Below are 15,487 nucleotides of genomic sequence, written 5' to 3' on the forward strand. Positions count from 1 at the left end.
AAATCATCACAGGTAAGTTTGCAGACTGAAAGTTATTTGGTTAACAGTAGCGTACAAATTAATCTGAACACGGGGAACTTTTTGTTTATTTTTATATTGCGGCTACACTGCTTGATCACATCCATTCTTTAAGTTGTCTGTGCAATATGATTTTATTGTTTTTTGGTTAGTTAGCAATTTTCATGTTGTAAATAGTGTTTTGTGAAAGTATTTCATTTTTTTATTACAAAATCATATTTTCACATTTTTTGATCTGTCTTGAATATATGATGGACATAACTCCATGACAATTGCTTCTCTTTCTGGGCATACCAGTATGACACAATGACAGCTTCTGAGTATGGTATTGGACTAGGAACATTGAATGCTATTTAAAACAATTTAATGACACTGGTTCCTTTTCAGCTGAAGAAAGACAAATCTGGTTGTAAAAGAAAAACTACTCTTAACACATAATCGGCATTTGTGAGAAAGTAAACTTGATCTGAAATTATATGCTGTGGACTTAAATTTAAAATCAGCAGTTGGTGGAACAGATTTACAAGTGATAACTGTTGGAGGTCATATTCTTGCAGCTGACCAGAAAGCTTGTCAGCCAGTTAAAAAGCAGCTTTTAACATCAGCAATGTGCAAAAAAGACTCTTGTGGACCAAAGGAACATACTAACTGGATCAAAAATGATACATTTTTATGTTCAGGGGCAAAGGGTTCTATAGGTTAGAAAAGCATCAGATGAAAATAGATCACTAGCTCACTCGTATCCAACAATCAGTTCCCCAGAAAAAAATTGTTTTGGAGTTGTTTCACATTTGAAGGACTTTGTTTATTACTTCTAGTAAATTATACGTAGAAAAGTGATGGATATATCATGATTCTAAAGGAAAGGGTTATGACAAAATTTCAAAATAAATTTTCACAAGCCAGTGAAGTGATCCAACAAGATTTGCCCCATGCCATACTGCCAAAAAAGCAGAAAACGTTTTTGAAGAACAAAACATCAAGTGCTCCAGTGGCCAGGCAACTTCCCAGGCTTTTAACCTAATTGAAAATCTTTGGCCATTAATAAAAAAAACTACTCTAAAAAATGAATTTTACCACAAAAATTGACCTAATTAAAGGAATAATATTGGTATGATTTCATGATAAACAAAATCAAAAGAATGTAGTATACACTTGTTGAACTGATGGCAAATCATGTATGTGAAGCGATTAAAAATAAAAGGAGGGCATATATTAATTATTGAAAAATTATACAATTAAATGTATTAAGTACCAAAATATAAGTTTTAAATTTTCTTCTTCTTCCCACACCCCTAATTAACATTGATCCAGAATGTGGATCAGTAATTAACATATTCAATGTAATGTCATTATATAACACAACAGGAATTTGAATCAAAATGGTGACAGTTAACCATTCCAATTCATATATTTATTTCATGTTTTCCAGCTTCCTATAATATAATAATATCTTCCAACTCTTGATATTTTCTTTTTTTCTTTTATTACTACTCAAACAAATGTCATATTAGCACAAAAGAAAATTTCATAATAATAATTTATTTATATTTAGTCTCAAAACTTTTTTTCTTTCAATTAAGATTGGTTAAGATTTATTATTGAGATTTTTCTCATATTTGTTCTGTTTACTTATTTATTATTTCTGTTAATTTATCATATTCAATTTCCTGTCCTTCCAATAGTTAATAATGCTTTGTTGACAATTTTTCTTTCTACTGTCCATGCTAGACATTTTAGATGTCATTTTCCTCTGGAAACTTACACTTCTGAAAAGAGATCTGTCCAGTATATGTTCTTTTGATAACTTAACATTTTACCACTTCGTTCTAGTTATGTTACAACTATAAATTTTTTTTTGTTATAGTTTTAAATATTTTATTTAACCCTTGCTTATGTGTTTACAGTTTGATGTTTCATTTTTGGGTAAAGTATTCATTTTATTATTATTATTTTAAGTATTTATTTCAGAAGATTTTTTGTATCTTTAATTTTATATAAAAATTTAAAAGTAAGCAACCATTTCCCGATAGTTGTTTTGTTTCTATTAATAGTTACGTTAGTATTATTGCCTATGTTATTTTTCTCTATAATTTGACTAAGTATTTATTTTTTGATAGGGTTAAAGTGTTGTTTATAGTTTTTGTTCATTATTATTATTATTTATTTCTAATAATCTTACAACTTAAACTATTTTTTATAATAAACTGCTAAATCCTGCATTACTGTTGATAACTGTAATTGTTGAAATCATTTTCTAATATATTTAGTTCAAACGGTATATCAGTATGTTAGTTCATATCAGTATATTTGTTTCATTTGTGTAATAATATTATTCAAAATAGTTTTTTGAATCTTTACTTATAATAAAATTTGATAATAGACTTAACTTATAACAATACATTATATAAACTCAAATCTTCCTGGTAGAGATATAAATCGGCCATCAGTACTTTTTTAACTTTAAAATGTGCAAATAAATATTATATCTTAAATATTTACCATGCTCCAATTAACAATGATAATAAAAAAGACCCAAAAAAGGTAGAAAATTTCAGGAGCAATTAGAAGAGGAAGTTTCAAAATCATATTCATAATTGATAAAATTTTACTAAGAGATTTTAATGTCCAAGTAGGTAAAGAAAAGGCTAATAAAAAGGGAAATGGAGATTATCCCACTTCTAATACAATGACTAAAAATGAGGAATGACTAATTTATGTAACACTTCAATTTAAAACTATCTACTTACATTAAAAAAAAACTTCCCAGGAGACAAAAGATGTGGAAATTCACTAATCAATTCTTATGTGAATATTAAATAGACTGTACAGCAATTTCAGGAGCAAAAGTGAAAGAAATGTTAAATGTAAAGGTTAGAAAAAGTTGTAATATAGAAAATGATCATTATCTATCCAAAATTAAAGTAAGATTTCTTCTTCAAAATACAAAGAAAACGTTACAAAATAAAATTTTTAAAATTGACAAAGAAAAATTTACATCAAATAAAGAAATGTTTGAAAATATACTATCCAGTTTAGTTAGAAAATTGGGAGGCTCTCAAAGAAAATATTCTGAAAATTGCTAGAGAAGCATGTCTAAAAAGAAATACTAATTGCAAGTGGTGAAATGGAAAGTGTGAAGCGGTATTCCACAAAAAAGGAAGTAGATTAGAATACGTTTAAGAATCAAAGAAAAGAAACATCTTAAGTTTTACAGAATGTTATATATAAGAGAAGTCAGCTAAATGAAATTAAAGAAAATCTTATAAAGAACAATACAAGAAATGTTTATAAGAACTTTTAAAAATCTTGGCCTATCATTTTATAAATCTACTTAACTATGAAGAACCAAAAAAAGGTTTTATAAAAAATTCTCTGATTCAAATCCAACAGATTTAAAAGAATTAAGAGATAATTTAAACCTTAAAAAATAATAAAGTATCTGGTGAATAACCTATTGTTTCCGAAATATGGAAATATGCAGATGAAAAGCTAATTTTTAGTTTAAAAACTATGAGATTGTATTTGAGATTACTGCAAAAGAAGAAGAAATACTGTAATTAATTTAGTGAATTTTAAAAAACCTATGATTCAATAGATAGAAAAGCTTTGTTCAATATATTACAGGAATTTGGGATAGACAATAAAACACAGAATTTAGGTATAAGAAATCCTTACAAATATTTAAAAATAAAATTTCCATGACATTTTTAATTTATAAAACATGTAACTAAAGAAGCAGGGGTAAGAATCTCAAAATCAATTGTTTAGCCTTTGCAGGTAATCTGGCAATATTGTCGTCAGATATTAAAACTGCAGAAATTCAAATTATGTTTTAAAGTGTTAGCTGAAAAAACAGGTTTACAATTTCTTTTCAAAAAACTGAATTTATGACAAATATTAAAAATACTCCAAAGACTTTAAAAACAAAATACAGAAATAAATGAATAAATTTTAATATATGAATAATAAATTTAAATATCTAGATGAAATAATTAAATCTAACACTTTAGATAAATAAGCATTTATAATGGGTGTGGCACTGGGTTCTTGGTGAAAAGGAGCATAATCATTTGCCGAAGGAATGGAGTGGGGAGAAACAGTTTGTTCTACTATAGCGTGGGGTTGTTCAAGTTTCAGTAGTCACGAGTACATCGCCCATGGAACAACATGTTTATGCCATAACGACATACACTGAAAGTAAGTCTTACTTCTGTACAACGAAGCTTTTGATGTTAAGTTCAACATACCTCACCTCCTTTAGGTTAAGCGCCTTCAAGCAATATTATCTTAGACTGGTACCGCAAATTCCTAATGGCTGACAGTCTTTTAAGTGTTTATAAAGAAACAGTGAGGGGAAAACTGGGAGAACTCCAGAAAACATAGAGCAAGTCAGGCAAGCATTAACTGAAAGTCCACAGTGTTCAGCAAGACACCATACAAAGTCACTGAACTTGTCAGACAGAAGTGAGAAGACAGTAGAATATTACACAAAGACTTTGTATTTCATCCTTAAAAATACAATAGAGATTTAATGCAAGATTTAATAGAGATTAAACACGCATACAATAGGGATTGCAGTTTTGCAACTTATTTCAGCATATACTGTATGCAAATCCTGATTTGTTGAACAATTTGATTATGTCAGATGAGGCACATTTTCATTTACCTGGTCTTGTGAATAAACAAAATTGTTGTTACTGGGCTGAAGAGCAACCTTAAAGAACCCACCAAGTTCAGTCACACAGTAAAAAGGTGCTGTGGGGTGTGGTGTGTCTACATTCGTCATACTTGGTTCTTTCTTCTTTGAAGAAAATGATGCAACTGTAACAATCACGTCTTTACATTATGTTGACATGCTCAACAATTTCTTGCTTGTCAAATTACAGCAGATAAGGAGTGCAATACCATGACTTATGGTTTCAACAAGATTGTGCATACCATACTCCACAAATAGCAATGGATGTTTTAAAAATAAACATGTTTTCAGATTGACATATGGCTGTCACAGTCCCTGGATTTAACAGCACCTGACTTCTGGTAACAACATTACTGCGGTTGAAAAAAAAACACTGAACAGGAAATCTCAGGCATTGGTGTGGTCATGTTGCAAAGAGTGATGTGTAGTGTACGCAACTGTATCACAGAATGCACAGAAAAGGACGGTGACCATTTAAGTATCTTTAAAATTGTGATCTTTAAAATTTAAGAAATAATATAATGGTTTAATAAATGTTAACGTTTGAATAAGTTAGTGTCATTAATTTCATTCATTTCACTTAATTTGGTTTATATGTAATTTTACTTTTAAATGTGTAACCCAGTGCCGCATCTGGTACAATAAAAAGTTCAATTACCAGAAAAACAAAAATTAAGCATTATAATATAATTATTAAACCTGAATATATGTGCGCAATGTTTACGAATGAAAAATTGAAGAGCTAGAGAAGAAAGAGAGGAAAATACTACAAAAAATATATATATATATTAGCGCCAGTTAAAATTGAAGAGATAAGTGGAGGATTAGAAAAAATGAAGTGATTTATAAATTTAAGTTATAAGGAAGAAGTCTGATGTTATTTTTGGACGTCTTTTCAGAATGAAAAAAAGACTGACTAAAAGAATTTTAAATTTTATCCATAATCAAAAAACTAAAAACAACTGGTTTAATAAAGCTTTAAAGGATACGAGAGAATGAAATATTATTTTACAAAACAGGGGTTTCTAGGAAAAACCAAAAAAGAAATATGACTACAGGTGGAGTAAAAAGAGAAAGTAAAAACATTGGGAAAGAATGAAGAAATATTGAAAAGAAAGGAAATTAAAAAAAAAAAATTAAGATATTTACTGTGGTCCTAAGGTGGCCAATTCAAGAATCATAAAAACCCATGTACATAAATAAGAACAATTTGGATAAGAACATAATTATACTGACAACCTGATGCAGGGAGATATTTACAATGAAATCAAATTTTTTTTAATTCAAAAATGAGAAATATCAAATAACTTTATAATCATAAATTAAGAGATAATTTTCAATAACCATAATGTATAAGTTCAATGTTTTACATTGTTAATTTTTTAAAAATTTATCTGGATTTATCATGGGAAAGTACATATTTATTACTATCAATACAATATAATAATTAAAATTGGCAACAATGTAGAAAATAAATTAAAAAACAAGGGTAGAAAAAATAATACTGCAATAAACAGAACTGTTATAGGTGAAATTTTTTTATGAAAATTCTGAAGGAATTCTAAAGGGTTAAAATGGAGTAATAATGAAATTTATTCATTTTTAAATTTCTCTGTAACAAATGAAGATACAACTTGATTTTTGGTGCTCTAATTTTCATGTAAATATCTCAAAAATAATTTCTAGATTTTCCAAAATTCGACCTTGAAAGGAGTGAAGAATAGTAAACAAAAAATTTGAACAATAATTGTAAATCTTCCACATTTCTGACTATACTTAACGAAATTCAGGTTTTTTGAATTTCAATTTTTTAAGGTCGGCAATGAGTAAGGTATGGCGGCTTAACACTGCCTCTGTTTAAGTGTGATGCGATTGGCTGTAACTACTTTTGGTTACTTGACTAAAACAAAAAAAAATACATTTTTAAAAATGAGAAACAAAGTAGCCACCTCCAACTGGAGTTTGTTGAGTATACGAACCAGGCAAAATACATTTTTACCTGAATGACAGGTAACCAGCTATAAATAATATTTTTAAGATGGAGGAAGACTATTTTGAAACCCCCATTCTTCAGATCACTCACAATTACAAAACACATATTTTTTTATAAACTGAACAGGCTTTGATCTTTATTTATATTTATTATTCTTGCAAGCATGAATTTAATGAATGCAGGTGGCGGAGTCCTTTGACTGTGATGGAAAATGCAAGTAGCCACATGAGCGAAGCCATGACAGGGGTTGCTAGCACTCATATGTGAAATAAATAAGTCTGCTATTAAAAAGATTTTGCAGGTGAAGCCAAAATGGTGGAATGCTAGTCATTTGTAAGTTGAGAACAACAAATTACATAAGACTATATATTCAGAGTGTTTATAAAATGGTGGGCTGGTTATACTTTTTTGGATTCTACTTGTAAAACTAAACAAAAAATATCCTTAGGAAAAATGGCAATTCTCTTCATTCTCCCCCGTCCGCAAATTTGTTATTTTTATATAAAAATTTATAACTCAAGTTCAGATAGAAGAACCACATTAATATTTTGTAAGCATCTAAAGTTTTAAAATTAGAAAAAATCAGGAATTTTAAATTATCTTTGCAATTTACACAATGGTGGCAATTTTTATTTTTCAATCCGTTATATCTCCATAATAAAGTTTTATCAAAATGTATGTTTGCTAAAACGTACAGTTTCTTTTGGTTTTGTTTGCTAAAATATTAAGCCTTTTATTTTGAACAAAATGACATTTTATTTTTTTAAATCTGTTAACAAATAGTTATGGCAGAAAATTGATGTGGTAATTTTGTGAATGTTTTCATGTTCTCCACTTTACATTCAATTCTATAAAATATTAATTTTTTTTATTTATTAATTGTTAATTCTAATATTGTAAATTAGTATCAAATTAAGTAATAATTTTCTCACAATAAAATTTACATTACATAATAATAAAACAATTCACTTTTGAATAAATTTACACGGCGACTATTACTGCTGATTAAACAATGTAAAAATGAAGTTTCTTTCAACAGGAATAGTGTTCAAAACTATCAAAACCAGCGTATCCGGAGTGACGAGAATCCTTATGTTACCTACCAAAGCTATCAACGAAGATTTTTCTTGAACATATGGGCCAAGTATTTTTAATGACTATCTTTTAGGTTTTCAAATGGAGAAAATTATCTTGCTCATTTGCCAAAAATCTTCCACATTTTTTTGGAACCTCTACAATTAAAAGGAAATATGTGGTTCCACCAAGATGGAGCTCCAGCACATTTTACTCGGTATCAAATTCCTGCATGAAACTTTCCATGAAAAAATGGTAGGTCATGGAGAGCCAGTATCCTAGCCTACCCGATTACCTGAACCCTCTTGGACTTCTACCTGTGAGGCCATTTGAAACATATTGTTTATTCAACTCCAATACTCAACATTGAGGATCTTCAACAAAGGATCCAAAAGAAATTAAGAATACTCCTGGAATTTTTGAATGGTTAAGACTCTCTCAGAAAAAGACTGGAGACTTGTATAATCTCTAATGGTGGACACTTTGAACATCTCTTATACTTTTAATAATTGTTAACTGTTTATTTAAAAAACCGCTTACAAAATATTAATGTGATTCCTCTATCCGAACTTGAGATATAAATTTTTATATAAAAATAACAAAATGACAGACGAGGGAGAACAAAGGAGAAATTACCATTTTTCCTAAGGATAGTTTCTGTTTAATTTTACAGGCAGAATCTGAAAAAGTATAGCCAGCGCACCATTTTAGAGACACCTGTATATATCATGGTAATAATCATACTATTTACAATCAGCAAAAATCATTTTATATTTGTGATTTATATGTATTAACAAAAAGGCACCAAAAATTACAAACATGATTTGGGTTTGTATCCTGATGATTTATAGAAAGCAGATATATGTAATATTGGTTATATTATTATGGAAAATGTGACAAAATAATTAATTCTAATTTCCTGGTAGCTGGCATGTTTTAATGACAAACTTTCCAAAAAATTCTTTAGTTAATCTTGAGGTAGTGTAAAAGATTTACAAGTTTAAATCCTACATTTATAATACATATCATTTCAAGCACTGGTTTAGTTAAAATTATACTGAGCTTCATTCAATTTGCAATTTGTGTTTTTAGCATGTTAATCATACTGAACATTTTTTAAAGAATTTTACATAATTAAATTTTAAATATAATTTATTTATTTAATTGATGTCGTTTATGACTACATACAACACTAATTCTCATTTTTACATTAATGCTTTTATTACTTGAATCTAACAAATTAGTGTTTCATCTATATCACTTTATAATTATTTTTTATCACATATATAAAATTTGTTCCGTTATAAATTTTTTGGCCATTGACTAACATATTGTATAGAATTTATAAAAATCTTAGATACAGCCATAGTAGTTTTTAGAGTTTCTCAAAAGTAAATTAATCATGAATATCATGTTTCTTATGTCTTTCTTACCATTTTTGTAAAACATTAAATATGCAAGAATAAGTATCAAATTCAACAATTACTGTGTATTGTTTGAATCTTGCAGTAACAATTATTTGCAGTTGAATAAAAAAATTTATTCACATTTTATCAATTTGTAAAAAGTGTGCCACATAATTTATAAAACTTTTTTAACGAAAGAATTATTTTTGTTACTGAAACTACATCAAATTTTAAATTGTTTCTTTTTTTTTAAAAATTAAAATTTTATTTAAATTATTATCTTTTATGAGCGCATAGGATCACTTTAGTCAGTCCCTTATCCAAGTCTCTTTGATGGGATTGTTTGGGCCTTGCGGTCCTTCCAGTACTTTTTCATACATTTCGATCTTTGTGCCATTTTTGGCGTTGAAAGTGTTTGTGTGAGTTATTTTCTTATGAGTCAAGGTTGATTTTCTTGTTTAATTTTATCTTATCTATAATGCCTTCTGGTGAAGGCCAATTTCCTTCATATACTCACTCATTTCTCTGATCAATCTGCATACTATCTTAGTGTTTTTCAAGTTGAGATTTGTACTGTACTAGCTGTTTCAGAAGATTTGAATCTTGCATCCTCATTATATGTCCAAAGAATCCTAGTCTCCTCTTTTGCATGGTATCAGTGTTAGGTTCTAACTCTTTGTAGATGACTATGTTGGGCATAATCCACCACTGCCCACGTTTCTGATACTTTTTATTGATGCAGGTTCTTCTGATTTTCTGGAGTCTGTTTGTCTGTCTTTGATTGTTCGTACAGGTAGAAACACGTTTCTGAATTAAATTATCTTATTTGAAAAAAATATTGTTAGAAAAAAGATTGAACATTTTTTACTAATACAAAATAGGCCATTGTATATAAATTTCATTAGACAATATTTTCACAGTGAAGATACACTTGTTTTTAACCACAAAATACATTTAATATATACCCTCAAAAGCTATAATTTTTAATTATATAAAATCTTAATGAGTAATTTACCTGTTGTTGAATAGAATTGGAAATATTGGGAAGAGGCTGTGACTGATGAGGCACAGGAACTGGTTCAACAATAGGTGCCGGTTCAGTTGGTATAACTTGAAGCATATTTCCAACCTAATAACAAAGAATATATTAATAAACCAAAAATAATATAAACAGTGACATCTATTTCTGAAGACCTATACTGAAACTGTTACACAGAAACGAATAGTTCTTGAATTTAAAAATTCTCTAAACATTAAAAATCTTAAAATTAAAACTGATTTTTAGAATATAATAAATAACAAACTGGTCTCTTCTATAAAGAATTCTTCTATTCAGACTGGCAGAATCTCTTCTGACAAAAATCAATTCACTTTCAGTAAAAAATAGAATCCATAAATGTAATTTAAAATTATAATATTGACATAGATAACAAAAATATATAGAAAACAATAAAAAGATGTTTAAAGAAAAATAATATTGATTAAAATTCCCTTTCTTCAACAATCAGTATTTCATCTATTTATAAAATGATGTGCTGAAACATTTATTTACTTTTTTAATCCCAATTCTTTATTTATTTTGAAGTTCCTTGACAAATATTTTTTAATTAAAAAAATAAACTGAAATTAAACCAATATAATCACATACACGTACATAGTTAAAACTGTTTATAGTGCAAAATCAGTTGCGATTAAATTATTTACATATTTTATATTCTTTTGTAACCAAAGAAGTAAATTTTATTATAATCTTACAAAATAAAAGAGGAAAATAATATTTTTAATGGATTAAAAAAATATACATGTAAACTATATATATTAATACAAAGATTATGAATATGAAACATGAATGTAGAAGACCATAACGAAGTAACTACTAACCTCCAATATATAGTCTATTTTATAAAAAAGTTCTATTCCAACTGCCCGAATCTCTTCTGACAACATTAATTTCATTTTCAGTAAAAATTAGAATCCATAAATGTTAATTTAATTATAATAATTATGTATAAAAAAACAGTATGTTTACTTCTTTTCTAAAAAATTTAAACTGAATGTAATAAAAGATTTTAAGTAAATTTTATCATCAAGAAATTGTTTCTTCCTTTTCTCTTAAATGCAAGCCAAGAGTTCTGAGGTTATAAGGAAACCTAAACCTAATCAGTCTACCACCTGTTCCTTGTCTCTTAAGCAAATGGCTAACAAAGGTATAATATTTAGGCCTGTTTAAAGAGTCGCCTATTGTTAAGAAAAGTAAACTAGTAGGCATATCAAAAATTGCCCTAATCTGTTACTTGAGGGTACGTTTTTGACAATAAATTCCCATGATGATATGAATATGTAACAACCCCAGTTGTTAGTTTATTAAAACTAGAAGTACGAATCCAATATTATCAGAATTTATTATTTTTTAAATTTATATTAGTAATAATTTATAAGGAAACCTTAGTAATATAACTAAGACTAGTAATATTATAAGTATTTTTAACTTAGCTATTTACCATTTTACTTCATTAGTAATTAAGATTGCACCGGTTTTATATGATAAAAAAAAAATTTCCATGAATGTTTTCCAGTTATTAATTAATTAATCAATTAGTAAAAATTATTGAAATTTCTTCTTTTTTGGGTGAACAACCAGGGAAGAAACTTGCCTGAATAACTCATACAGCTCCGAGCGGCAGTTTATCAACAAATAAAAAATCTAATATCTTGAAACATTTTGAATTTTTTAATAATTTTAGGAATCTTTTGAATCTCAATGTTGAAAATAAATCTGAAAAAACAATAAATATAAACCACCTTATTTTTAAGTATGTTTAAAAATAATAAAAGAAATGAATGCCTTTACTGGACTTCTGGAAACAGAGTAAATGATTTAGCTAATAACTTAAGCAAATCAACAGAAATATACTGAAGACAGCAGGATCATTGATTACTGATGAAACTAACCTATAAATAATCAAGCTAAAAATAGTTATTATAATTACACAGACCCAACTAAAATTAGTGCTAAATTAATACTATAAACATACAGTTTTTAGAAATAAATTCTTATCATATTGTATTGTTATACTTCTAATTTTAAGGCAAACATTTAACACTTCAATAAGAGGAATTGTAATTTCTGTTATGTTATAAAAAAAAATAACAGATCATTTTTCAAATAAATGATCTATAAACACCTAGATCATGTACACACCTATTGTAAATATAACAGTACTTTAAAGGTAATTTTTTAAGGTAACAGTTTTAAACATTAAATCTTTGTAATAATTTTTGTTAAAACCACACAAAACAGGGAGTTAAACTTAGATGGCTTCATTAAGTTCCCATTACGTGTAGAGGTTGCAGTAAAGACTGCAAAACCTGATGTCTCCAAAATATCTTGGAACATCTCAAGAATAGAATCCTGAAAATTTACAAGGATAATGCACCAATACGTGAAACCATTTTTAATAACATAATTCATTAAAGACCACAGACCATTAAACAAGATTGGGTTCATTTTTCTAAGCATACTGTTGATGTTTATTGGTGGTTAATGACTACATGAGGTGATAAAAAATAACTTTTCCTACCAGTAAGTTGGTAGAGCAAGTCTGTATCAAAAATGTAAAACTTTCTATCTCTAAAATAACTAAAAAATATATTGATATTATAAATTGAATTTAGACATTAAATCACAGTAAACTGAAGTTATATATGTTTTGTAGCTTTGTATTTATAAAATCACATCCAAAATAGAATAAAAAAAATACAAATATTATGAGGGTAAATCAAATACAAACTGGAATTTTTGTTTTATTATTTATTGCAGGATAATAAAAATAAATAATCACAAAACCATTTTTCTACATAATTTCCTCTTTTGGAAACAGATTTTTCCCAGCAAATAGGTAGCGTTTTGATCCCACTATCTTAAAATGAATGTGGGCATGACATCAACCAATCGTGCACGAACACTTCAACAGCAGCATTGTCTTCAAATTTCTGTCCTCCAAGTGCTTCTTTTAGTGGTCCAAACAAATGACAATCGCAGGATAATAAGTCCAGACTGTGTGGAGGGTGCTCCAGTGTAGTCCAGAATAAGGATGCAATTTTTCTTCGAGTTTGAGTTGCAGTATGGGGCTGAGTGTTGTCGTGATGCAGAATGATGTCTCAGATTGGAAATTGACGTCTTTTTTGAGGATATGAGTTTTGCTTTATCTAAAAGTTGTCAGTAGTATGCAGAATTCACTGTATGATGTTCATGGAGAATCAACAACCAAAACTCCTTTGAAGTCTAAAAATACTGTGGTCAGAACTTTTCCAGCTGACAGTTGATTTTTGGTTTTGGATTTTTTAATAGGTACCGTTTCTCCATTTTTTTCCATATTTGCCTGTTTTGATTTTGAGGTGTAATGGTGCACCCAAGTTTCATCGCAGGTCATCATTAGATGCAAAAAAAATTTTCCTTAAGCTTGGCAATGACTTGACTTCTGGCACACCTTTAGCCGATACAGCTTCTGACCTTCAATGAGAAGACAAGGGACCCACATTGCTGCCACTTTTTTAAACTAATTGCTGCCTTCATTTTCAACTAGTTTTAGTCCTTTTGAAAACTGCTTATGCCAATCATACACTTGAGTCTTTTTAAGTCTGTTGCTCTGAACTATGCCTAAAGTCTTCTAAAAATGTCAGATGGTTTAACACCTTCTGTTGTGAGAAATTTAATAATACATTGCGCAACGCGCAATGATACCTTCTGCTCTGACATTATATACTTACTAGAAAAAAGTAGCGAGCTAGCTTTCTAACAGTGTGATCCTGTCCATACATCCTTATGTACAACACTGAGAAGCCACACCCCTCTCCATTAGACATGTGTCAACACCAACAAAAATTCCAGTTTATATTTGATTCAACCGTGTAATTTCTGTCTTAACTTTATATCGTTTCAACTGACTTCATAAAAGTTTAAGTATAATTCAATGAATATGCATATTTTTTACATTTCTAATTCATAATAGAAATGGACAATAGTAATATTATCAGCAATTACTATTTACTCTAGAACCAGGCTTAAATAACCTGTGTTGTTCTACCTCATATATCTTTTCAATAACTCTTTGAATAAATGTATGAAAAAAAATAATTTTATGTTTATTAATTTAATTATTAAGTTAATGTTAGTAATTTGAAATCATAGCCGTCATCAAAAATGTACATAATTATAGCTTACTCAAATTTTTTATTGGTAATATTTTTTTGTTTATTCATAATTTCATTTAATTGGAAGACTTGTATTACATAAATTTAGATTCAGAGAACAAGGAATAACAAATTTAAAAAAAGATTCTTATTGTTTAATGTCCCAATGTTGTAAATATTATGTTCACAATTTCTGACATCAGTACACAAGCTTCTAGCTTTTGGTGTTGTTGCCAAAAAGTAAAGGAAAAATAGGTTTTATTTATATTTTGTGTAAATTTTCTTTCATATACTTTTAAGTTGTCTTTTCCTTTTATTGTTTTTCTTTTTTTTGACTTAAAATAAATATGTACTTTAACAACAAAATGTATACCACTAATTTAGAACTGTGAAGCATAATCTGTTACATTAATATACCTTCAGTATGCTGAAGTAACAAAAAGTCTTACAGATTCAACATTTTATAAATAATTTCTGATATTAGGATTTGGTATTAAATTCAAATCAAAAGAACAGTACAAAAAATAAAAAATATTTACCCTTGGAGTTTAGAACTGGTTAAATAATTATCAATTGACTTACCAGCGTGATTATTTATTTGGTAGTATACATTTTTATCAAACTAATAAAATAATGATTACATGGCTGTGTATGCTTCTGATATGGAACTGGTCTTTACACTCCCTCCCGCAAAATCTGAGTAGATTTACACAATTATTGGTTAAGTTTTATAAATCCATTTACAATAGTATTTAAGGAAAATTCATCTTTCAGAAAAAGGGAATCTCCTTTTGAAAAATCTAGTTCCTCTTTCATTAATACTTTATATAAACATATCTCTGCAGAATTGAATTTTAAGATTTTGTCAAGCTTAGCATTTTAAAATAAATTAAAAAAAATATATATATATATAGTAAGCCACTCTTATTGTTCAATGATTTCTATACTAAATATATATTTAGGGATATGGTGTGAATAGTAATCCAACAAATGTATATAGCACAGGGAAAACTTTAATGCATGAGGCAAGTTTTTAAAGTAAGGTCTGGTTTGAATTTGCCATCTATATACGCAATGTAATAGATAGTGCTTACATAGCTCAAT

General features: G+C 28.1%; 1 protein-coding gene across 3 annotated transcripts in view; it reads right to left on the reverse strand.

The window, feature by feature from the left end:
* The window catches only part of LOC142330595 (uncharacterized), a 111,561-nt gene that overhangs the window by 18,352 nt on the left and 77,722 nt on the right, over positions 1 to 15,487 (reverse strand). For all 3 annotated transcript variants that reach the window (XM_075375988.1, XM_075375987.1, XM_075375986.1), the window contains exon 8: positions 10,206 to 10,319. In XM_075375988.1, the coding sequence (XP_075232103.1) occupies positions 10,206 to 10,319 (114 nt within the window). The remainder of the gene's footprint in view (positions 1 to 10,205; positions 10,320 to 15,487) is intronic.

This window comes from Lycorma delicatula, chromosome 9 (assembly GCF_047948215.1).
Source record: "Lycorma delicatula isolate Av1 chromosome 9, ASM4794821v1, whole genome shotgun sequence".
In the NCBI taxonomy this organism is placed as follows: Eukaryota; Metazoa; Arthropoda; class Insecta; order Hemiptera; family Fulgoridae; genus Lycorma; species Lycorma delicatula.